Consider the following 26117-nt stretch of genomic DNA (forward strand, 5'->3'; position numbering starts at 1 on the left):
CGCCGCGCCGCCGCTTTGTTGTTAGGGGCCCCGCGAGGAGCGCCGTTCGCCGCCGCCGCCGCCGCCGCCGCCCTCTCTCCCCGCAGCCCGCTCTCCGGCCGCGGGGCCCGAGTCCGGGCGCCCCGCCCGTCCTGCCCATGAGGGGGCCCAGCGACCACCGCTGCCTCCGGCCCGGGGCGGCGCGGCGCTGAGGCGGCGGCGGCGCTGCCCGCTCTGCGGGATCGGGCGGCTCCGGCCTCCTCCCCGAGAGCACCATGGAGGTGAATGCGGGTAAGAGCCGACTGCGGCGGGTGGGGCGCGGCCGAGGGGCGCTCGGAGCCCGTTGGGCACTGCGAGGGCGGCGGCGGGGCCCCGGGGTGGCCGCCGCGCGCCGGGGACCCGCGTCGGGCTCGGCGCTCGTCGCCCGCCGGCCCGGCCCGCTACCGCCCTGCTGGCCGACCGCAACGCCGCAGCGCTGCCTGACGGCGCCGGCCCGGCCCCCCCTCACATGGCCCGGCCGCGCGAGCCACGTGCGCGCTGTGTTTACGTTCGGCGGCGCGCGGGCGCCGGTTGGCTGGGCGGGCGCGTGACGAGGCATTACATAATGGGTGCTGGGGCGGCGGCGGCGGGCGGGGACACGTGAGGCCGCGCGGCTCCGTGACCCACATTCCCGGGGCCGCAGGGACACGTGGGGGCGGGGGCGCGCGCCGGCCGTGAGCGCCGCAGCCCGTGGAGGCCCCGCCCCCGGAGCCCTCCGGGCTGTGACGTGGCCGCGGTCCCCCTCTTCGCCCGCGGGGCTGCTTGCCGCGGAGGGGGCTGCGCGTGCGCGCCCCGGGAACCCGCGGCTCGGCGGCCCCGAGCGGGCGCGGAGGCCGCAGTGTCCTCCGCCGGCGTGCGGAGCCGGGGCCTGGCAGGCGGGCGGGAGAAGCGCGGGGCGTGGGCGCGCTCGGGCAGGAGGAGGGCCCGCGGGGCGGTGTGGGGCTTCCCCGACACGAGACCCTCTGGGGTCGCCCGGCGGACGGGCGGAGGAAGGCCCCGGTTGTAGCGCTGCCTCGTGTTTACCAAAAAGAAAAAAAGAAAAATATCAGTTTTAACGATCTGCGGGGACGCGACTGACCTTGCACACCTTCTGTGATGAATACGCTCGAGGCGCCAGTCGGGACCGTGAGGGATTCCACCCTTAGCGAAGCCCTTGGCTCATGTGGGCGGTGACCCGGGGTGACTCCTAGGCCTCCTGTACAGCTGGTCCTTGTCAATTCGCTTAATTGCTTTAAACCCATGGGTCACTGGTCTTTCCTGAAACCGGTAACAGATATTTTTTTTGTCTGTGCTGCGTGGCATGTGGGATCTTAGTTCCGGGACCAGGGATTGAACTGGGGCCCCCAGCAGTGCAAGCACCAGTCCTAAACACTGGACCGCCAGGGAAGTCTCAGGATAACAGAATTTGACTCCGTCAATCCCTTTCTTGCTGCAGTTCCTGTTGCAACGCCACAGAGCAATACCAGGCTCGCTTCTGCCCTTTTAGCTGCCGCCCCTTCTCCCAACGAAGGGTAGCCCTTTACCTAAAGCCAGTGAGGTTGCAGAAACAGCCAGTGATTATTTTTTAAGTTATTATGTGTACTAAAACCATCCCTTGATAATAAATTGTTGTGAACGTTCCATGAACATTTTAAAAAAAAAAGCCATTTTCCTGTGTTTTAATTACCTGTGGGCCTACTTAAGCTTTGAGGATAGTTTAAAAATTTAAGTAACTCTTACGGAGTTAAACTTTTACTTGGTAAGGATTTAGAGTTTATGAACTTCTACCTCGTCTAACCCAGCGTGAATGAAGTCTTCCAGCTTCGTGGTCGGATAAGGTGGGCCGGCTCAAGTGATTAGAAAGTTTTTGTCTGATTTGAGCCTTCCTGGAACATTATCAGTGAACTTAATTTTGATTTTAAAGTGTGGCTACAAATTATAAAATTTCCTTACGATGATTGCTGACCCCCACCCCTCCCCTGTCGCCAGTTCACATCCCTTGGTCAGTGTTGTTTTTTTCTGATCATCATCCTTGTTACCCTTTGGGATGTGGCATCCAGAAGTGGAAGTTGTTGGTCGGTTACCAAGTTCCAAGCTGGGGATGCTGCTTGTAAATGAGTTCTCTGGCAGGCTCGGCTTTTGTAGCATATTGCTTTGCTGACTCACAGTAGCCTTGCAGTCAGCTATATTCTTCTCATGTGAACTGATTTGAAGCTAGGTTTCATCCGTTGTGCAGATAATTGTTTGAGCTGAACTGTAGGGGCTTGCCATTATCATCCTTAAATTTTCTCTTTTTCCATTTGGCTCCAAGTTCAAGCTGTCGCAAGCTGTCATCCAGTATACTATTTCTGCCATCCCTCTGTCTGAAGGAGTGTTGATAAGCATTCTCTTGAACTTCCTTCACGTTGTTGTAAATGTTGGCTGGGGTGGGGCCAAATTCAGTGCTGTGTGGCAGCCTCTGACCCCTCCCTTTGGGTCGATAACATTTTATTAGTCAATACTTATTCACCCAGTGACCATTTCATGTAACTGTCCTGTAAATCATGACTCACTGTGTCTCTGCCCTCTCCATGACTAATACAGAGGGGAGACAGTAAAGCTGTAGAAATTGACTCTATACATTTTTGTCACAGATTTTGATTGAGTATACCAAGTTCTTTAAAATAAATAACATATTGTACACACTTCATAACTGTGGCGGTGATGCACATTTGAAAAATTAGGAAAACATTCCCACATAGGCCATCGTTATCTTTACAAATCTGTAGTCTACTCTGTTTGTCACTTGGAAAGGGAAACAGTAAGATAATGGGAAGAATCAGAAGTGAAGAAGGAAGTTGCCTGACTCGTTGTTGGAGTTGAGGGAGTCAGAAGGTGGCCTGGAAATAAGAACCTCAGAGAAACCTCTGGGTCCATGCGACACGTTCAGAATTGAAGGCAAGAAGCGTGGAGAGAGAGGGTTAGTTTTGTTTGAACTATCCTGAGCCAACTCTTCCAGTATAATGACGGTAAAATAATAATCACCAGTATCTGTTGAGCATTTATGTGCCAGGCCCTTTACATGTGTTGCTACTTTGGTGCCTCACGTTAACTCTATGAAGGAAGGTGCTGTTGCCACCATTTGAAGATGAGGGTCAAAGTAAACTGAAGTGAGTAACTTACCCAGGCAAGTGGGAGAGCCAGATGCACATAATGCACTTGGGGAGCACAAGCTGTGCTATAGGTTGAAGCCCACATAACATTTGAAGGCATAGGCAAGGCTTGGTGGTCCTGTCTCCTCGGGGGTCCATGTGGTTTGCCGTGGTACAGGGTCATAGCTGGTGGAAAAGGAAGGGGTCAGTAGAGCTTCCCCATTTCATCATTCCTCTCTTTTAATCTTGTTGCTAGTCAGTAGGGGTTTTTTCCCCCAGACACTAGATTACACTTGCCCCCCTACCCCTTCCCAGGAATTTACATGGAGACAAGAACACTGTTTTACAAAATAAGACCTATTTGTTTTTTGTCACCATGGTTTTTGTTTTCTTAAATAACGTCTTCTGTAGTACATCATTTAATAACTTACATATTCTTTAAGATCCCACTTATTGTCACCTTGCTCATGATCTCTGCCCTCTATAGTGCTCTTGTGCTGTCAGCAGTTCACAGTAGTTTGTATGAAACATTGCTCATGTTGCATTGGAATGCCTGGTTAATAAGGCTGTCTCCCCAGCTGGCCTTTAAAGCCGTTTAGGGAAGGGACTATCTTGTTCTCTGGAGCCCTGACACTGGGATACAATTGGAAGTTTAGTGCTTCATTAGGTCCACTGTATCATCTTGTGAGTAAAAATTAGTAAAAACCTACTTTTAAAATGAGAAAACTAAAACTTCTTAAAGGTAAAAACGTTTGGTTCTAAGTCACTAGGCAGAAAAGTACACTCATGAGTTGAACTCAAGCATATTTTCCAGGATGATGGGCAGTGGGGGTGGGTGATGATGGGCAAGCCTAGAATTAGGGTAAGAAAACCCCAATATATGCCAGTACAGTAAGTGCTTCCCAGCAGTACAAAGTTTGATACTGTCTGACATTGACCACTGGGTAAGCCCTAGCCTGGGAACCTGGCCCAGCTCTAGGGTCCTTTTCAACTAAAAATAGAGAAGACTGTGCCTCAGCTAATTTTAGCTTGAGGCATCTAAGAAGTACATTCTGCCTGTTTCTGGAGCTGTTGGGACTTGCTGGTTCAGGGATTTTACCTTTCTTGTGTTACCATTAAAAACTGTCTCTGTAAAAATCACTTATTTTAATAATCCCCTTTTATGGACACCATTTCATTTCAATCTTATCATAACTCTGGCAGATATTGCCATTTTATAGAAGATGACTCAGGTTTAGAGAGATTGAAAGTAACCTGCTTGCCCAGGTCTTCTCAGTAAGAACTAATACTCTGTACTCTGGAATTAGCCTTGACTTTCAACCCTGGCCCTGCCACTTAGTAGCTGTATTAACCTCTCTGAGTTCCTCTTCTGTAGAATGGAAAAATGGAAGTTAATTTTATAGGGTTCTTGTGAGGATGAAATGTGGTGTGAAATTCTGTCATTTTATTCTCGGCATTCTTGGTGTCTTGTATTTTTCACTTCCCCTTCTTCATTGGGTTGAGGAACTGCTAGATGTACTCCTTACCTTCTAGGAAATGAAATTTTAATGTTTTTGGGTTACTAACTATCAGGTGGGTAGATTGGTGTCTGGTACATGCTGACACAACTAAATCAGTGTTGAAGGTCTTGCTAAGAGAATGTAGCTGCTTCTTGATGGGTCATCTTTGGTTCCATGGTTCTTGGCACAAATGCTTCCTGTAAATGACTGTTGATTCCCTAAAGACAGGAGTTGGATCTTAACTGGATTGATAATAGCCCAGTAATTTTTCTTAGATTTGATTTTGGAGCTTTCGCAAAGGAAGGTGTGTTCTGGGTAATTAGTACCTTCTATTGCCCAGTCAGTGCTTTAATCTGGTTCTTAAGCCATCAGGATAGCTCTGATCTCTAGAAGTTTATTTCTAAGCTGAGGTAGTTAGAAGACCTCATGGGTGTAAATGGCTGACTCAAATGCTGGCCCTGGGCAGGTCTAACTTCCTCACCTTTTATCCTCTTGAGATGTTAGTGAATTTACTACCTAAAGTGTTCTTTATAAAAGATAAATAGATGTGAGACCTTCCTGTGGGAATTTATTGAAGACTAAGGATAATATTTTTCTTTGTATCCTGTTCCCAGTGGAGGTAAGTGAGAAAAAAGTAGCAGTTTACTACCACCTGGAATTTCTAATATGACCTTTAGATCTATGAAGTTTTATGAAAACAGAGGGCACAGTGGTTTTACCCAGTAACACGACATTTGATAGACTTCCAGGTTAAAATCGTTTTTCTCTGGATTCACAGTGTATTAGAGATATTCAGGCAGTTAAGTCGGTGAAAAAAATCAACCTTGAAAACTATGGGCCAATTTGTGCTTGAGTTTACTAGTTATAGCCATTCTTAAACTTTAATATGACAAAGAATCGCCTGGAGAACTTGTTCAGAATGCTCATTCCTGAGGGTGCCTTCTCTAGTTTGGGCTTTGCGATAAGGGTGTCTGCAAGTCCAACGTCAGAAGTAGGTGGAGAAGGCAGTGTGTGGAACTGGGGTTTAGTGGATAGTCATAGAGTCTTTGGGGAACATCGCGACAGAAAGATTCTGGGGGCAACAGCTATGAAAGGTTTTCCATTTCCAGATAAACTACTTTATCCAGAGTTCCAGGTGTTACGTCTGTTCCTGGTTGACCTGTGTTTTAGCCAAGTGCTGGGGGAGCTAAATGATGAACCCATTGTTCTGGGATTGTTCCATGTAAAGGTATAATGAAGGACGCAGAGACAGGACCGGAACCCGATTTCTTCACGACCAAAACAACTTGATTACTCTAAACTGTGCTGTCGCTCAGGAAGGTTTTTCATTCCTTTTAGTAATAGATTGGAAAATGAAAAGCTTTAGGTTTGGATCTGCATGTGCTCAGAATGACAAAGCCAGTGAGAACCTGCTCGCATTTTAAATCAGTGGGAATTGTTTGGCTTTGAACTTTGTGGAAGCAAGAAGAATAGTAGGAAATAAGGAAGAAAATAAGTTACTTTTTCCTTGTGCAGTAATTTTAACCGTTAACCTGTCTCTAAAGTTAGTGACGTTACTGTTCAGATTTGCAAAAATAGAAAATATGTATTATCGAGTATCTAATAGTCTGATTTCCCCCATCTTTTCTAGGAGGTGTGATTGCCTATATCAGCTCTTCCAGCTCAGCCTCTAGCCCTGCGTCTTGTCACAGTGAGGGCTCCGAGAACAGTTTCCAGTCCTCCTCCGTCCCATCTTCTCCGGCTAGCACTAATGCTGATAACAACGGGAATCCCAAAAATGGCCATCTCTCCAATACTGAAGGCATCCTGAAGGATGATCGGATAGATTGTTCTATGAAAACAAGCAAATCGAGCGCACCTGGGATGACAAAGAGTCACAGTTCAGTGACAAGTGAGTTATTTAGTTTTCTAAAGGTTTGTGCCACCGATTGCAGGTGGGGCTTGTTTTATCAGCTGCTCATTTGGGGGGCCATTTTATTTTGGGGTATAATTTTCACTCCCTTCTGGGTAATCATAGTTCAGTAGTTAGGTAAGAAATCAGTGATGATCTGAAAAGTTGCAGCCTAGGGGCTGTCATAATTGGTTCTTGCTGCAGAGCAAGATCTGTGCTTATGTACTCTGTCTGACCATGTTTCCTTCGAGGGTAACCTCTTACCCCATTTCACAGTTATCTCTCTTCTGCACTCCTAGTGCCGAATCTGGTTTCTAGACGGAGTACTTACTCATGGAAAGGGGTTTGCTTTCATGAAGTTGGAGCTAGGAACATTTAGCGGATTGGGATATCCAAATGAGTCGTGGAAATTAGGATCCCTGAGTGACTGTGGAGGTGATGGGCTGGTACAGGGCAGGATCAGGCAGAGATGGGGCCTGACTGGGACCAGCAGGTGAGTTGAATTGAGTATTTGTACAGCAGCCTGTGGAGACACCCCTTTGCACCTTTTGTTGATTGACACCTTTGGCTAACTTCTTAATTCTTATCCAGCAGGATTGTTTTCTTAGCTCTGGTTGCATGTCTGATGTGAAGTAACTCTAGATTTATAAAATTTCAGTGTATGTTTAAAATCATCGGGGAAGGAAAAACTAGCTCTCTGAGATATTTTTGGCAGTGCCATAAACTGTTTAAAAGAAATTCATGATTTCTTTTGATATATCAATTTGCTGTAAAGATTTTTCTTTTACGTTATAAAAGTAGATTTGTATATTTTTAAAGTACTTACAGGTTGAACAAAATAAAATATTCAGTTGGAAAGAAAACAAACAATTTTAGTTTTTCTTCCAGCATTTCACTTTTGTGTCTGTTTGTGCCTTAGAATTTAGTGGCATGGTTCTACTGTGTAAAGTCTGCGGGGATGTGGCATCAGGATTCCACTATGGAGTTCATGCTTGTGAAGGCTGTAAGGTAAAGCATTCTTTTGTTTCTTTAAGCTACCGATTCTGGGATTAAAGAAATTGCAGTTAGTATTGCCAATTTACACAGTTGATAATCTGGGAGGAGGAGAGAAGTCAGCTGTTCCTCTTAAAGTTTTAAGCATTTTATGTAGTGTATAAACATAACTTGTTTTGAAAAATATATTTTAAATTCAGTGAAACTATTTCTTTTTTCTTTAAAATTTTGATATACATAAATTTGCTATCTCACTCAAACTTAAGTATAGTATGAAGTGTTTATTCATTAACGTGTCAGGCACTGTTCTAGGTGGTGGCGGACAGCAGGGAGCAGAGCAGATGAGGCGCTACTGCCTTTCTGGGACTTAGTTTAAACCAGACTTCGAGTAGGTCTCATCAGATACTTTGACATTCTGACAATGTCGGGTGCTAGGAGTTGGGAATAATTCCTAGATGTTTGTAAAAATGTGCTGTCTTCAGAAGTGATGCCAAGTAAGTAAAAGAGTCTTGAGTATAAATTGAGCCCTTGGGAAAACTCATTTATAAGTTTAGTTGAATATTCCTGAGTCAGATAATTCCAAGTGAGAAGTCTGTACCTCCTACTTATATCTAGGGAATCTCTCTTTTCTAATCTGGCACAGGCCTTTCTCCTGAGTATCTAAAATTAACATGGCCAAGACACGTGCTCTTGCTGTTCTCTGACTGAAGCAGGAATACAGTTTGGCAGGATGTGGTGGGTGAGCAAAACAGTGAATGTACATGATGAAAGAGAATATTTTCTCGGGTGGCTCTGAATGAATTGTGAATTTTGTAGCTCTTAATGGCTCGACCACCTCACAAGGCTACTCAGTATTTTGTACAGATGTAGCACTTTTCCACTGTTTTAAAATTCCATAAATAGTTCTTTTTTTTTTACAAAAATATGAAATAATGTGGGACAGGCATTAGTCTCACTTTATAGCTAGAGAAACAAAAGGACAAGCACATGAGCCTAGTTGTGTATTCCTGATAAATACCACGCATAATTGCTCTTAAAGATGTGTCTAGCTCAGATATTATAGTGTCCAAGTATAGTATTGCAGTAACAAAATATAAAAATGCTGTATCCCGTAATTACTAATATAGATTCATCAAATATGTGGTTAGTTATGATAGTCAAGGGAAGTACAGTTTAAAATAATTTTGGTAATTTTGATTTTGCTGAAAAAGTCAGGGGAACCATTAAGCTGGAGATCTTTGAAGACCACTCACAGAGCATGAACTTAAATCGTGTACTGAAGGCAGTTCTGTGTAGCCATCTAGCTGGGAACTGTCTTTCCTGGATCCTTAGTTGGTCTGTGGCGTGTGGTGTGACACTTAACCTGCTGCGGACAAGTAGCCAGGAACATCTGGCACATATAAGTAGGCCTTGCTGGTGTCAGCAGGTAATAATCCAGGAAAGACCGAGTTCTACCAACGTAATGCTTAGTTCTAGTGAGGAAGTTACGGTATGGAACACATTTCTCTGTCAGCTTGTTGAAAATGTCATTCATGTTTCAAGGGTTTTGGAATTTGTATGTGATTAAAGCGTGAGCCGGAGGGCATGCTGGCAGGCAGGGCTGGTAACAGGGTAAAGTGTAGGACGGGGGTTGGGTGGGCAGGGGTGTTCGGCGGTACTGAGATTCTCCAGCGGGAAGCATGGAAGAAGGGCTCTGCTTGGCTAGTAGGCACAGGTGCTTGCTGATGTCGGTAAGAACCCAGTTAAACTCTGTGTGTCAGTATTCTGCTTCCCTCAGCTCTAAGCCAGAGTTTCTTCCTGGTGGCTAGCAGTGTCCTGGCTGGTTAGGTGTGGGAGGACGCTCACAGGGAGTTCATCTGGATGTTTTTAAATGGATGGCTACGTCTTCCTTTGTTCTTAGGGTTTTTTCCGGAGAAGCATTCAGCAAAACATTCAGTACAAGAAGTGCCTGAAGAATGAAAACTGCTCTATAATGAGAATGAATAGGAACAGATGTCAGCAGTGTCGTTTCAAAAAGTGTCTGTCTGTTGGAATGTCGAGAGATGGTACGTCCCCAGTTTAAAGAGTGCTCTCCTTAAAGCGCGTGGAGCTTGGCCCTTATTTCTCAGCATAAACCGGAGCTATAAGCCGATTACCAATGGCCCCCTTGTGCTCAGGGTGAAACAGATTTTAGAAAACACATTTTGATGCCTTGTAGGATGCCAAATTCATTCAAGTCAAAATTCTAGCATCATCACCCCAGAAACAGCTTTTGGCTCTCTTCTTTTTTTGTTGCTTGCCTGTGAAAAGACCCATTTTTTCCCTATGCAATTTGAGTACTTTTTCTTTTTCCTAAAAAAAAAAAAAAAAAAAGAGAGAGAGATTTACTTTTTCTTGATATAGGAGTCCTTGGATTTTTCCCTGATCTCTTAGCAGTCCTGAGGAACCCATTCCTCCCTACGTGAATCAGCTCTATCACTTCTCAGTCCTGATATGACACAGTGCTTTTCGGGCACTGATTCTGAATACTTTGAAAGGAGATGCAAAATTGAAAGAGACATCAAGGTCTGGAGTGGAGGTGGTCGCTCATTTCTGGCATGATCCACTCCCGTGGAAAATAAAGGTTGTGGTGATTTGCAGGACCTTTAGTATTATTTATGGATGACGTCCCTGGAAGATGTGACTCTTCCGTCCGTTGTTCTTGGGAAATCATTTTTGGATAGTCTCATTGTGTTCTAAGTAACATAATAGAGGAGTATGAGGTTTTCAGAGGGATTGGCTTCGTAGAGTTAATTAAGAATTGCTAAGAATGAACCTTGTATTTATCTAGGGAAGGGTCATTTAAGCAGTCCTTTAGATTACTCTAGTATCTTACTGATGCAGAAATATAGTATTGTAATAAGGAGGTTCTCGAATGACAGGTTTCAGCAATTGATGTTTTGTATTTTCAGTTGCTTGAAAATTTTTTTTATAGCACTAGAAATACTAATCCAGAGTTGGTGGATATTGTGATTTCCCCAGAAAGAGTAAAAATGGCCATCAGTTGTACAGGAGGGAGCAGAGGTAGAGTGTGCACCATGATAAAATTGTTCGTCTGTGGTCATGACAGTGTCAGAGGCTGCAGTTAGATTAGTGAGGCTTTCTTGCTGGGTGGATATTTAATTTTTGTTATCTCTGTATAAATGTTAGGTGGAAAGAAGCTTTTTCCCCTCAGGGATATGAACGTTGGAAACAGGACTCATTCTAAGACTAGGCTCTAAGGTAGTGCAGGTCGAATGATTTTATTTTTGTTTCATTGATTTTAATTGAAATCCAGCAAGTTTATTTTCCAATAACTACATTTCTATTGACTGTGATTTTTCTTTTCTTTTTTTTTTTAAACATTTTCTCTTTTAAGAAGTTGGAAAAGGAGATCCCTTCATAGTTGGGTCTTGAGAATAAGGTTACAGAAATGAACGGACAGAGGTCATTCAGGGAGTGATTGTACCTGTGGGTTCCATCAGCGTTGGTGGATGTGGGTAGCTGAATCACGTGTGCCTTCTTGAGAACAGAGCCTTCCGCTTTCTTAGTAAGGTGCTGTATAGGAATGCTGGTCTGCTGCAAACTGATTTCCATCAGTTAATTTCAAATTTCTTTCTTAGGCTTTGTTTATAAAATACCCTAGAGATCTTCTGAGCTTTATTTTGAGAGAAAAGCGAAAAATTGTCTTCCTGCTCCCACTTCCTGTGGTACCAGAAAAACATAACCAGCAAGTTTAGGATAATTTGGGCCAGACACAAATGGATGTTCTTTACTCATATGACCAGAAGCCATAGCTATCAGAGCCAGTTTTGTGTTATTTTGTATAAACGGGTCTTATTTAGAAGGTAGATGTTAAATATCTTTTTCTTCAATAGCTGTTCGGTTTGGTCGTATTCCTAAGCGTGAAAAACAGAGGATGCTAATTGAGATGCAGAGTGCCATGAAGACCATGATGAACAGCCAGTTCAGTGGTCATCTACAGAACGACCAGTTAGTAGAACATCATGAACAGACAGCTTTACCAGCCCAGGAACAGCTGCGACCCAAGCCCCAGCTGGAGCAAGAAAACATCAAAAGCTCTTCTCCCTCTTCAGATTTTGCAAAGGAAGAAGTGATTGGCATGGTAACCAGAGCGCACAAGGATACCTTTATGTATAATCAGGAGCAGCGAGAAAACTCGGCAGAGACCTTGCAGCCGCAGAGAGAACGGATTCCTAAGAACATGGAGCAATATAATTTGAATCATGACCGTTGTGGCAGTGGGCTTAGCAGCCACTTTCCTTGTAGTGAGAGCCAGCAGCACCTCGGTGGACAGTACAAAGGGAGGAACGTAATGCATTACGCCAATGGGCATGCCATTTGTATTACAAATGGACATTGTGTGAACTTCTCCAATGCTTATACTCAGAGAGTATGTGATAGAGTTTCCATAGATGGATGTTCTCAGAATGAGAACGAGAATAGTTACCTGTGCAACACTGGAGGGAGAATGCATCTGGTATAGTGAAATCACTTCTTTTGCTCACTTTGTATCAAGGAAAGCTTTGAAGGCTTTCTTTTATTCAGAGGACAGGGGCGGGGGTGTCAGAAAACCTAAGAGATTTACAGAATCAATTTTGCACAGTACTTTAGGTCAAATATTTTTAATAAACATCATTTGTTGAATGAGCTGATTTCATACAGAGCTAGGTACAGGCGTGTTATTTGATTGGTACTATGATTGGGATTAGGATTTTATGTAAAATATGGATCATGAAGAATCGGTCCTAATTCTTAGAAATCCTTTTCAAACTTGAAGCGTTCAGGTTAAGCATTGCCTTCCTAGCTTTGGGATTTTCTCAGAGGGCTGATCTTTTAGCTTGCCATGGTCAGTAATTCCTTGATTTAGAAGGAAAGTGTTTTCTTTAACCATTATGATGCAAAAAGGTCTTTGGATATAGAACATGGATGTTTCGTTGTTTGAAAATTTAGGCATAGTTTAATATAATTCGCTGGTTTCTAAGGATTTTCTCCGACTTCATCCCATGGAATGAGTTAATGTTACTCATCTCATTTAAGCGTTTTCATCAAATACAATAGTCTGCATGAAAGCACATTGTTTATATTCAGCCCCAATTTCATCTAAAACAGCAGTAGCACGGCACTTCCAGTTTACACAGTGAGATCCTTTGATAGTGCTTGGTATTTTCTACAGCCAGGTAATGAAAATCCTCTTTTTTCATTTCAAGATAGTTGATTCTACCCCAGTCCTAATGTTAGATTTTTTGGGGTCACTTACAATATTTGATTCCATGGATCTGGAAGGTAGCCTCATATTTTTTTAGGCTTAGTGGCTCTGTTAAGGAGGGAAAAAACGTGTAAGCATTTAGGTTCTGATCTGTGATATTCTCCATGGTTATAGAATCGTCCCATTACTCGATCTCCTATGGATTTAATGAAAATTTAAAGGCTGATTTTACTAATAGACTATACAGTGTATGTTTCATAATCTTTGTAGTGTCCTAATACCTTCTTTGGCTTCCTATTTTTTTCCCCTCCAATTCTTATTTAGAAGGTCCATCTTGTATGTCCAGTCCTTGTGTCCTAATTGAACAAGTGGAGGCCAGTGGTCACACCAGCGTATATGAAATAAGTGGTCAGTGACCTTTTTTAAAAAAGTGAGGCATCTCACTGTCTTTTCCTGTTTGAAATTACAACAGTGTAATTGTGCCTATTTAGAAAAAATGAGTTTTGAAATACTAAGTGTGGGGTTGGACTCTAGGCCTGTGACTTCTAGCTGTATTTGGATAAATCACTAAACCTCATAAAGTCCCATTTCCTTATCTAAGAAATGGTAATTATAAAGTCTGCCATGACTACATAGTAGGGTTGAGAATCAAGTGAATGAATACGTATGAATTTGATTGAAAACCATAAAACCCAGTGCAAGATGGCAGCAATATTACAAAGTAATCTCTCAAACCTCTGCAACAGGTTTTTGAACTAGCTTGTGATAGATGTACTTTTTGCTTAGGCTACCTCTTTTATGATAAGTTAACTGCTGTTTAAGTTAGGTTGCTCTGAGGCTCTCTGTCACAAGGCAAGTAGCAAATGGAGAGAGTGCTAACATTAGTAGATTTTACTGGTGTCGGAGGGTATATTCATGGGGTTTCCATTGATTGATATGCTACCTTTGAAATTTCTTTACCACCTCTCACAATTCAGTAGTTCTTCTGTTTTATGCGTATTAGGTTTGTCCAATGAATAAGTCTCCGTATGTGGATCCTCATAAATCGGGGCATGAAATCTGGGAAGAATTTTCGATGAGCTTCACCCCAGCAGTGAAGGAAGTGGTGGAGTTTGCAAAGCGTATTCCCGGCTTCAGAGATCTCTCTCAACATGACCAGGTCAACCTTTTAAAGGCTGGGACTTTCGAGGTAGGTTTTATTTATCCTGAATATTGATACAGGGCAAGGTAGTATTTTATTTTATTTTATTATTATTTTTTTACACGAATTTATTTATTTTGGCTGTGTTGGGTCTTGGTTGCTACATGCGGGCTTTCTCTAGTTGTGGTGAGCAGGCTTCTCATTGCGGTGGCTTCTCTTGTGGAGCACAGGCTCTAGGTGCGTGGGCTTCAGTTGTTGTGGCACGCGGGCTTCAGTAGTTGTGGCACGTGGGCTCTAGAGCGCAGGCTCAATAGTTGTGGCGCACGGGCTTAGTTGCCCCGTGGCATGCGGGGTCTTCCCGGACCAGGGCTCAAACCCTTGTCCCCTGCATTGGCAGGCAGGTTCTTAACCACTGTGCCACAGGGAAGTCGAAGGTAGTATTTTACTTTGATTCTTTTCTCAACAACTGTTTATAGTCCAGAGGCTGAAAATATCAACAAAAGAATGACCATCTCAGGATCTTGGGAAAAGACAAGGTAAAGGCCGAGTTACTTAGGACTTTAAATACAAATGGACTGTATTTGCAGCACATGAACTCCAAGTTCTAGAATCGCTTTCAGGTGTGGACTTGGTGGGTTCCCCGAGTTAGACACCTCCTGATAGCCTAACCCAGCGTTTACTATGTTCAGTGCTGGACACGAAGGGTAAATAGATGGTGGTTTTTGTCTCCTAGGAGATGGTAGGATGTTTGGGAGTTGTTTCAGACGTCTCTTATGTACCACTGTGGATCTTCAGGGCCTCGCCTCACTCCAGGATCCTTGGCTACTTTTGCTACTCCACTTTCTCTGCTGTGGTGCCTTCTGCCTGGGCCTGGGGCAGCCCGTGTTGCCAATCTGAGTAGGATGCAGACAGAGCCTCTCGCTGTGCTTGCTTAGGGACCTCTCACCTGTCTGCCCCGGGGCTTCCCTGCTGCTGCTGAGGTGGGAGAAGTCTCAGCACTCACTCAGCACTCACTCAGCACTCACGTAGGCATTATCCTGAAAGGCAGGGGGTGGGTGGGACGTTGATGCCGGTGGGCCCAGTCTTTGATCAGCAGGGGAAGGGAGCTGGGGGAAGATCTTCACTTCCCCGGAGGGTCCCACGGGATCGGGCTCTCAGTTGTTCTTGATGTCAGGTGGTGTCCAGCTTAGCAGTATGTCCTCTGATACTGACTCTCTTTCCTTTCCATCTCATTTCCTTTTTCTTAACTCCTGTTGTTTTCACATGTGCCAGTGCACATCCCATAGAAACCCTTGCCTTCGGTTCTATTCTCTGGGGCACCTGAGCTAGAACAGAGAAGATGTTTTTGTAAATAAAATAGCTGTGATAGAATTCCAAAGAAACACCTATAGGTTAGGGTTTTCAGTTCAAAGGAAAATATTAGACTTAAGGTTTAAAGTCAGAAGGGATGTCAGAGATCAAGTTCAATTCACCCAGTTTTGAGGTTAGATAACTACGGCCCAGAGAGGTGAAGAACTTTTCTTTCCTGGGTTACCAGTAAATTCATAACACAGTCAGGACTAGAACACAAATCTCTCGCTCCAGGACTTGTGTTCTTTTCACCTTGTGATTTGTCTGAGGATTGCTGTGTTGTAGAGCTAGCACCATCTTAGAAGGCTCACTCTCTTTTGGGTTGTCTTGGGTAAAACAAGTCTTTGCTTGGGAGCATTGCAAAGGGCAGGTGTTTGTTCAGTGTTCCTCTGGTTATGAGAGGAATATGTGACCTAGATGTTACCGTTTACTGTAGTGGAGGGAGTGCTGCAGGTTAGCAGCTGTTGACTGGTTTGGTCTGGATTTCCATTATACCTTGATGTCTGGAGCACCTGCTACCATGGTTTTCTTTGTGTATTGTCTCTTTGGGTTATGCTTTCTTAAAATAGACTATGATTAGAGTTCGTCTGCTGCATTTGCCTTGGTTGCATTTGGTGTTTGTGTGTTTCCAAGCGGTGTTGTATTGAAATACTGCTCTTTTTACTTAGGGCTTAGAGACCATATGATACACTTGGTAGCTTAAAGAGTTTGCTAAATGCCTTTGGCCAAGGCCCAGTTTCAAATTTCTTGGCATTATTGCCTGCTTTAATTTCGGGTTTTGGGCTTTTTTTTGCCTGCTTTAATTTTGAATTTACATTTCAGAATCTTTATTAATAGTTTCAGAGTATCACAGGACTTGAGTATTTTGCCCCTGGTGGCTGGAATTTTTTTGATGCTCTTCCTAGAGTATTTATCGCTTTGGTGGAGATTTTGTCTTAAGCAAATGGTTCTGGGTAAAAATAAACTCACTTTTTCTTCTACAACTCTTTTTTTATGTGTAGGATGTCTCTTAACTGACTTGAATACTGAGTTATTTTTTAGTATTACTATTGAACTTCTCCAGATACATTTAAGTCTTTCTCTTTTTCCAGGTTTTAATGGTACGGTTTGCATCATTATTTGACGCAAAGGAACGTACTGTCACCTTTTTAAGTGGAAAGAAGTATAGTGTGGATGATTTGCACTCAATGGGAGCAGGGGATCTGCTAAACTCTATGTTTGAATTTAGTGAGAAGCTAAATGCCCTCCAACTGAGTGATGAAGAGATGAGTCTGTTTACAGCAGTTGTCCTGGTTTCTGCAGGTAAGGAAGCTGCCTGACAGTTGTGTGACACCTGGAATATAGTGACCAAGTGGGGAGAAGGTGGCAGTCGGCTAGGTTCTGGCAAGCTATGTAGAGGGGAGAAGGCCTTAGGAAATATGCTAACCTATGAATCTGTTATTTTTGCATAATTAATTTTTTTTTTTTTTATCATGGCAGTAAAAGTCAAAAGTGCTGTATAGGGATAAAAGGATGTTTAGATCTGGGCCTCACATATACCACTCTTAGTCTTTAGCTTTTGTTCATAATTTTTTATGAGTCTAAAGTGTTATTTCATAGATTTATTTTTTGGAACATTGTGTATTTCTAGGTAGATGGTTATAATATGAATCTAAGTTTTGGTTAAAATATTATGTGGGTTACTTGAAAATGTTACAAGTATCAAGATGTATTACTGTGTTTTGTGACAAAAATCAGATAATTATGAGTTGTAGGCTCTCACCCAGCTTTGCTACTGAACTTTCTGTGTGACTTGGTAAGTAATTTTCTCTCTTTGCGTCTCGGTTTCCTTATCCTGTGAAAGGAAGGGATTGTACCATGGGAGCCTCCAAGGTTGTTGAATCCTATCATTTAATGTTTATTTATATGAGTCATTGATGGTGTTTCCCAATTTCCCTGCCACCTTGAATTATATTGCAGTTATTTCTGACCAAAGTATTTCAACTCTGACGGTACTTAGTAAGGCAGAGATTATTCCCCATAGCAAATTGGAAATTGAGCCGGTGACTTTCTTGGGGACATGTAAGAAAGTGCCAGCCATTTTTAGGTATCACTAACTTTATTTTAAACCATTTGTTGAGAATTAGACAGTTTTTTTTTTTTTTTTGGTACGCGGGCCTCTCACTGCTGTGGCCTCTCCCGCTGCGGAGCACAGGCTCCGGACGCGTAGGCTCAGCGGCCATGGCTCACGGGCCCAGCCGCTCCGCCGCGGCATGTGGGATCCTCCTGGACCAGAGCACAAACCCGTGTCCCCTGCATCGGCAGGCGGACCCTCAACCACTGCGCCACCAGGGAAGCCCTAGACAGTATTTTGATATGACTTGCTTTAAGTTTCCCATTTGCTTCCTACTGTGTAAAAGACCTTGTGCTGAACACTGTGAGGGTTGTAAAGTATAAGTTGTGGCCCCTGGTTATGTGGCTGGACTGTAAGTCAGTAACTCTTACGTCAGCAATCCTTAAGGAGAGGAAGCTCTTTGTATATCTTAAAGGGCCTGTTGCACGTCAGTGGTATAAAAAACTTACGCCATTTGCAGGCATTATTTGGCTACCTTTTCTGATCAGCTCTACCTGGGTAGCTAAAAATGCACTTATGGGAGTAGTTTGGATGGACTGTGTCAGTGAGGGATGCCTGGTTTCTTAGTAACCTTGTAATGCTTCTTGCACTTACCTACCATTTCGCAGTCTCTTCATGAGTAATTAGTAATGGTTTGAGTTGTCATCAGATTACTAAATCTTTAATTGTGAAATAAAGGTAATCCATACTCGGTAACTTCTTTATCTGATGAATATGCCTTAAGTGCCAGGTGCTCGGGGGAGACAGAACAAGCATTAAGACACCGGCTTTGTGTTCCATTTGGAGAGACAGAACCAACACAGAAAGCTTTGTGTTACTAAACTGCTTGGTTCTGACTGAGGTAGGTAGGAGTTCAGGAAGGGAGATGAAGTCATCTGAGAAGGCTTTGTGGGGAGGATGGGGTATTAGGTTTTCCCAGCCAGAGGCGAGGGATGGCATGGGGCGGGGCCAAAGCCTGGGGTGCACGTCGAGGAGGAGGGGTCAGAAGGCTCGGGGTGAGGGGAGCACCAGGTTACAGAGTGACAGCTGGCGAGCTGAACAGAAGAGCTTTACCTGAAGTACGGGGCAGTGGGAAGTCAGTGTAACTTCCTAAGTAGGGGAATGGTCTGGCATGAACAAAGCCATGCTTTAACCTTACTTCTGCATTTCTTTCCTGGGTGGATTAGACAGGTGAGTCATCAGAGCTGGAGAGTCAGGTCGAGGGGCTGTTGAAATAACTCCAGGAATGAGGCAGTGGAGTGAACTCTCCTGAAATAGGTTGTGGCAGAGGAGGGGGGAAGGAGGGACTGTGTCCCCGAGGTAGTTCAGGGGAAGAAAAGAAGGCCAAGGGGTAAAGGGGAGCTCTCTGCCGGCACCGTGCTACTTCAGTTGTGTTTTCCACCAGGAACGTGATTTTTATGTTTCAAATTTTAATTTCGAAAAAGCCTTCTTTTGTTATCTGATCATAAGAATAATATGGGTTCTTTGAGAAATTAGAAAACATTAAGATGAAAATAAAGATGATAATATCACTACCAAGAAAGACCACTGTTAGCATTAGGGGTCTGCCTCTCTCCATTCACCCATCCATCCATTTGTCCATTTGCCTGCTTATTGATAGATGGTACCAAAGGGGAGAGACTGACTGTAAAAGATGGTAAGGCATTCTTGTTTGTGTTGTGTTTATATATGAAGATACACAGGCAACACAGCATGCATGCATTTTAAAATGTCGAATTTAAAGCTCTGTCACTTAAAAAGAACTATTGTTGTTTTTAAAGCAGGAAAATAAAATTCCATAACTATAGAAGGGTATAAAATGGAAAGCCTTCCTTCTTCTATTCCTAGCCTGTCCTTCAGAGAACTAGATTTCTAACCATCTTTCTTTTTAATTGTTCTGATGGTTGCTGACCCAACTCTAAATACTATGCTTGTACCTCTTTTTATTTAGTAGATGTAACTGATAAATAAAAGTTCCCTCTCGGGGCTTTCCCTGGTGGCGCAGTGGTTAAGAATCTGCCTGCCAATGCAGGGGGCACAGGTTTGAGCCCTGGGCCGGGAAGATCCCACATGCCGTGGAGCAGCTAAGCCCATGCGCCACAACTACTGAGCCTGCGCTCTAGAGCCCGTGAGCCACAACTACTGAGCCCACGTGCCACAGCTACTGAGCCTGCGCTCTGCTCTAGGGCCCTTGTGCCACAACTATTGAAGCCTATGTGCTTAGAGCCCATGCTCCACAACAAGAGAAGCCACCGCAATGGGAAGCCCATGCACCGCAACGCAGAGTAGTCCCCGCTCGCCGCAACTAGAGAAAGCCCGCACGCAGCAAAGACCCAATGCAGCCAAAAATAAATTTAAAATAAATAAATTTTTTAAAAAAAGTTCCCTCTCACTTTTCCCCCTCAATTTTTATGTTTTATTTCTTGTGCTACTTTATTGGTTTTATTTATAAATTTAACATGCTCACAGTCTTTGCTCACTCACTCTTTCATAACCTCTCAGATAGTTTAGATAGAATATTCTGACCATCCAGGGACACAGGGCCCTCCTTTCTCCACATCCTGGCTTCTTCTGCGCTAACATTTCTTCTGCGTTGTCAAGAATGAAAATATTTACGTGCTGTTCTATAAATGTGGCTATTTCCCATGCTTTATTTGTCAGTTGATTCTAAACATTGAACAGTCAAACATCAGCATTCGTAGTAGTGGGATCACGTGACTAGTGCTCTTAGTGTTCACACAGTGGGACTGAAAGGGTAACAGGCAACATAGACTCTCCCCTAAGCCTGCCCTTCCTGAAGGGCATGTTCCACGGTCAGATAACAAATGGGTTATTTATTTATGTTCTCTGTTAACTGTTTAGAATTAACATTGTAGTTTGCTTTATATTCAAAATAGCTTTTGTTTTTCTTGGAATCTACACTTGCCTTCTGGTTCTTGTTCTCTTCTGGTGGTGGTTGTCCGAAGAAATGCTAGTTAATGATCTCATTATATAATTTTGTATTCACAGCAGACCTTGGATGTGAGCTAGGACATGTTATCCTCAGTTATGACAGGCAAGGAATTTGAGGAACAGGGGGCTTGAATAATTTGCCCAAGGTCACGTCTTTCATAATGGGCTGATCAGGCATTTGACCTCCTGTTAGTCTAGCTTCAGGAGCCTTCCCACTCTGCCGCTTGTTAACAGAATAGCTGTAGCTGCTAAGGGAGAGAGCAGTCTCAAGCATGGTATTTATTTGCCTGTGAGATTGGAAGACTTTTGATACCATGGAGAGAAGAGGAATTACACCTGGAAGGTAAATTCTTTTTCAGGTTGTGTGTAATGGCCGCAGTCACTTCCAGTTGAAGATGAGAGACTGGCCTGTGGGTGTGAGACCAGAGCTCTCCTGGATGTAGGTTTCAGTTGTCCTCATGGAGGCTTTGTTGAAGGAACTTAACTTGCATCGTGTAGGAAGTGAATATGCATCAGGAGCACAGTTGGTGAGGAGGACAAGCTTGGGAGCTAATTAAGGAAGTAGAAAGCCGTATCATGAATTAAATTCTGCAGGTGGTAGTATAGCACTTAGGGCATCCTTTGGAAGGTGAATTTCATTTCAGTCTGTGCCTTCTAGTGTTGCAGTTTCTAGAGGATCGTTGTTTTATGATCCAGCTAGATTTGTAGTTAGGTCCTCTGGCCTTCAAATCATGAAAGCATGGTTTTAGAAAATTTTAATATGATTAACATTTTTAGGTACAGTATAGGCATCTGTTTCCCCGAAGGGGGTTGACTACATAAGCATAGGTCACCGAAACACAACATATTCACTGGAGGACCAACCACGTATAATACTAACTCAAATGTCCTCTCCCACTTCCTGTCTGTTTCTTTCTTTGCCATCTAGATTATATTGTTTGTGGGGATCACCGTCATTTTTTCCCAGTTATTGTAACTTACTGATGATACAATGTAAACCTATTACTTTCTTCGGCCCAAATATGAGCTCTCTAAAGGAAGGAATTTTGGTTTGTTTGTTATGTTCACTGCTAATTCCCTAGCACCCATCACAGAATAAGTGTTTGGTGAATGAATTAGTAAATTGCAAGGCTGTTAAAGAAAACAATTACTTGAACATTAAAGGCAAGGAGAGTCTTGGAAGCATGATTGAAAGCTTTAAGTAGGTTTGCAGAGATGACCCTTATGATTGTATGGGCAGAGATCTTTTGTCCATCTCACAATTTTGTGTGATAAATCATGACTCCCTCCGCCCCCCCAGCCCGGAGTCAACATTCAATTTGTCTCTTTTCCTGTAAGAATTAGCACACAGTTGTAGTCATAATCCAAATTTTATTAAATGTAATATAAAACTATTTTCATCATTTTTTCCTGCATTTAAGTTAGTCAGACTTTCCCCCTCTTTACTATTAAATTTTAATCCTTGTTCTGAGTGTTTGCATTGCAAGTAACGTTTTTCAGCTATCAGTTATAATGTAAGACCTCCTTGATTTCCTTGTAAAAAAAATGAAAAAAGGGTGTAAATGGCCAGAGAATTTTGCTTCTTTGGAGAAGTCCTTTTCTTGTTAATTACAGCCCCCTGTACTTGGAGCCATTGAATATTTCTTGTGCACTACGGTGTCCTATTGTAAAGGGAAGAAATGACCCACGCTGATGAAAAAAGTCCATGGCAAACAACATAAGTTCGGCTCATTTAAGGATACTTTCCTTTATTGCTGGTTTATGCTAAATCACTAATTTATTAACATTTTTGTATGATGAGTTTAATAAACACAGTATGCTAAGTAAAAGTGAATGCAAGTTAATATAACTAGGTAATAAATTTGCATACTATGTTAGTTATCTACTACTGCATAACAAATTACCCGAAAACTCAGTGGCTTAAAAATGCATACGTTTATTATCTCTGAGGGTTAGGATATGGGTGCCTCTGGCTCAGGGTTTCTTAGGGGGTTGCAGTCGAGCTGTGGGCAGGCTGTGGTCTCACATGAAGGCTCCACTAGGGCAGGATCCGCTTCCAGGCTTATTCACGTGGTGGTTGGCAGGACACATTCCCTGCAGTCGTTAGACTGAGCACCTCAGCTCCTGGCTGGCTGGCGGCTGGGGACCACCCTCAATTCCCTCGCACTCAGGCCACTTCACAGGGCATTTCACATGGCATCCGGCTTTCCTCAGGGCGAGCGAGTGAGAGCTCGCCTAAGGTGGAAGCCACCGCTTTTTCTACAGTGTTTCATTCCTTAGTAGTGAGTGAGTCTGGCCCACCCAAGGGAAGAGGGATCCACTCGTGGGTCCCAGGTGCCTGCCACCTACGGTGACGTGCCAGTGTGGTATGTTCCACATGAGATGAAAATACACTGCTAAACCACATGACCCATTTGGTTTTGCCAATCAGAAGCAGTTGAAATTAGATAGCACCTAATTTTAAAAATCAGAACCTCTAGATTTTTGTGAGTAGATACCTAATCACTATAAAGAATTTTGATTTATCAAATGAACTATGTGATATATATTTTTATAATAAATAGCTACAAAAATTTGCCATTGGGATTTAAAAAACTCTGTCAGTTATCTTTTGCCTCTGTTCCAATGTGTAAAACCTTGTTTTGAATTCATTGATGAGACCGACAGCACGGATTATATTTGTATTTAATGTTAATAACATGTCCTCTCCTCCATCTCGCTCTCTTCCTCACTCTCCCTCAGATCGATCCGGGATAGAAAATGTCAACTCTGTGGAGGCTTTGCAGGAAACGCTCATCCGCGCCCTAAGGACCTTAATAATGAAAAACCATCCAAACGAGGCCTCTATTTTTACAAAACTTCTTCTAAAGTTGCCAGATCTTCGATCTTTAAACAACATGCACTCCGAGGAGCTCTTGGCCTTTAAAGTTCACCCCTAAGGCCTTGGTTTATTTAAACATGGACTGATTCATGCTGACTGTATATTTTGTGCGGAAATGCTTATTTACGTGTGTACCATATGTGGAGGTAGGAGAGACCTCTAGGACAACGTGAGACTGCAGGCCGCCTCTGTGACCAGGCACAGCTGTTTGAGATTTCTTCAGCCATGCTTAGACATTGACCGCAATTCCCCGGTAGACCAGTCAGCGGTGTTGCACTTAAACTGGAGAAGTTACACTGAATTATAGTCACACTGAATGTTAGACTTTTTCATCTGCCAAAACCAAAAACCATTTTGATCTCCCTGTGGTACAAATATAATGCACAATCACAAGTATATGAGGACTTAAAAATTAATCCTTTGTGGTGGAAGTTCTCTTGTAAGATGGAAACTTGATTTCACCCCAAGACTGTTTGATCTGGTGTTTGGAGACTTTGCAAGTTAGGAAACCTCCTTGTCTGTGCTCCATTCTGCCACCGTGAAAGTGCGTGGTCCTGGACAGGCTCGCTGGTTGTGGAAAATGAGACTTGATCGTGTTCCCAATGCCCCGCCTCACAGAGATGCTGACGAATGTCTAGAAAGCATATTTACCTCCTGGGAGATAGGCACTATGTAAATACGGTAAAAGTTTTGTTATTATAATTATTCATAATAATACTCTTTTTATTTCTATGCATTTCTGAGAAATCATTTCACAGTCCACACCAATCTATCATTCAGGGTTCCTGCGTATGTGTGGGTTATCCTTCTGGCACACACATATTCAAAGTTTATGGGTACATTAAATACATAGTATGTGTACATAATATCTATGTGAATATAGTTATATATAAATATATTTCTTCACAATATTTTAAACTGTGAAGAACTTTATCATACAATAAACTTAAAGCAAGAGGTGTCAAAAGACCCAAATTAGGTGCATTTTACCTGTTGATGACATAACCATTGCTTTAAATCTTTAGATAGTAGAGTAATGAATTTATGCTCTATTTTTGTTTATCTAAGCAACACTTAATGTACAAGTGCAACAGGCAGTTGGGTCCAGATTTCAAAAAACATGTATTTCAGAGTTCATCTTTGGCAAAATCTTTGGTTCAGGTACTAGTTGTTTAAAAGTTGATTCAGATTCTTACTTTGTGCTAAGAAAGTTGCATTGCTGCCCCTTACACACATGCTGTAGCTTGATGACAAATATTTGGAGTCTTTCTGGAGAACCAACCAATGTTTAAGAAAACTGTTCAATATGTTGATGTGTGCCTGTGTGTGTGAGTGTGGGTGTGCAAGTGTGTTCTGAATCCACTTGGGGTTTTTTTTCCCCTAAATAACACTACAGGGATTTTGTCAAATTAGATTTAATGTATAATTTGAAAAATCGTTTAGTGTGTGACCTGCAGGCTTAGAAATGGCATAGTCAGAGACATTTCATCCGTATTTCTGATACTGGGCTTTATTAAATAGATAAGATCAGCCTCTTTATGGCAGTTGGAGAAAATTGCCAAAAAGTTGAGGATTTTATGTATGTTTTTCTGTTGCCCTGGAAGATAGCAATTAATTGGGTTTTTGGGTAAAATTGCCTTCTATATAATTTTTGGATGGTATAAAATTACAAAAACGAAAAGATCCCATTTTACTGTACTCAGCCTGTTACTTTAATGACATGTGAGCAGAATGCCTTATTTTGTAATAACCTTGTTTAACTTGTTGCTACTGGGACTTGAATTTCTGTGGCACTAGTTAAGTTAAAACAGAGTTAAACCCTCTCATTATTAAAGAGGAAAGGTGATGGTGATGTCTGTAATACAATATAAACCATAATCGTGATTTACCTTAAATAGGTATGACTTTTATGGGATATATAGTGTAGTTTTTGTGAACTCTTCACATGATACCATTATCTTTTTATAATTTTTTTTTCTAAGATAAATGCACAGTTTTCTTATATGGGGAATAGAAACAGCTTTTTTGAAGTAATACTGAAAACCTCAAAGATCATGTTGTTTCTTAATTTTTGCCTTTTGCATAAGCCTCTTTATAACATATATCTTTAAAACAGTTACTAAGTCTTTAGGAATGTGTAACCAGAACTATGTTAGTATTGCTTATAAAACTTTAGTTAGGTTCAATATATACATGTATACATCTATATATAGGTATAGAGATTTGCATTTTGTCTTGTAAAATTTTATTTGAACAAATTCTTCCTGTAGGTAATGGGAAACAAAATTAATAGTTCATATGCCACTTGTAGCATTTCTGTATTTGAAAATAGCCCAAGATTGAAACTTCTAATTCTAGAATTAAACCAGCAGCCTATTACAAGCACATTCTTTGATTGAGTCATTGGTTATAAACCTACTAAATGCGGAGAAGACGACCAGTTTAGGGAACTTCTGAGTTGGTGGGACACTGTTGATTAATGAACAATGTACTGTATGAATTAAGTGACGCTTTAACTCTGATTTTACATTTTAAAGTTAACATATGGGCATTATGTCAGCAAACTTAAGGGCATTATGTCAGCGAGCTAAAACATTTTTTCCTGTGCTTTTAATGTATCTCTTTACATGATCTGAGAGAGGGTTCAAGCCTTTAGGGAGAAAGAGCTGAGGAAAAGGGGGGGAACATCTTCTTGGGATGAAGCTTTTCCTTATGGCGATGGTTTAATTACAGATTCAGAAATTAGAAGGAAATTTCAGTGGATTAAGTGTATAGCTTTCGTAACTACATTTCAAGAAATTACCATTGTAACTTGATAAGATATGATTTATTTTATGTAGACATCATTGCAAAGCAAGGTGTAGAAGCTCAGCTAGATTTATTACTGTGCACGAGAGTAAGTACCTATCTCAGTTATCCTTTTCCAATATAAAGTTTGCTGAATGTACAAGAAGAGTTTATCA

General features: G+C 42.5%; 1 protein-coding gene across 1 annotated transcript; it reads left to right on the top strand.

Moving 5' to 3' along the window:
* NR1D2 (nuclear receptor subfamily 1 group D member 2) lies at positions 1-26117 on the top strand. Its single transcript, XM_082839069.1, has 8 exons — positions 1-270; positions 6258-6518; positions 7438-7526; positions 9412-9556; positions 11387-12009; positions 13742-13927; positions 16321-16531; positions 23016-26117. The coding sequence occupies exons 1-8, from the start codon at positions 255-257 to the stop codon at positions 23210-23212; spliced, it is 1728 nt and encodes a 575-aa protein (XP_082695195.1). The 5' UTR covers positions 1-254; the 3' UTR covers positions 23213-26117.

Source organism: Leucopleurus acutus (genome assembly GCF_964270905.1).
Source record: "Leucopleurus acutus genome assembly, chromosome: 5".
In the NCBI taxonomy this organism is placed as follows: Eukaryota; Metazoa; Chordata; class Mammalia; order Artiodactyla; family Delphinidae; genus Leucopleurus; species Leucopleurus acutus.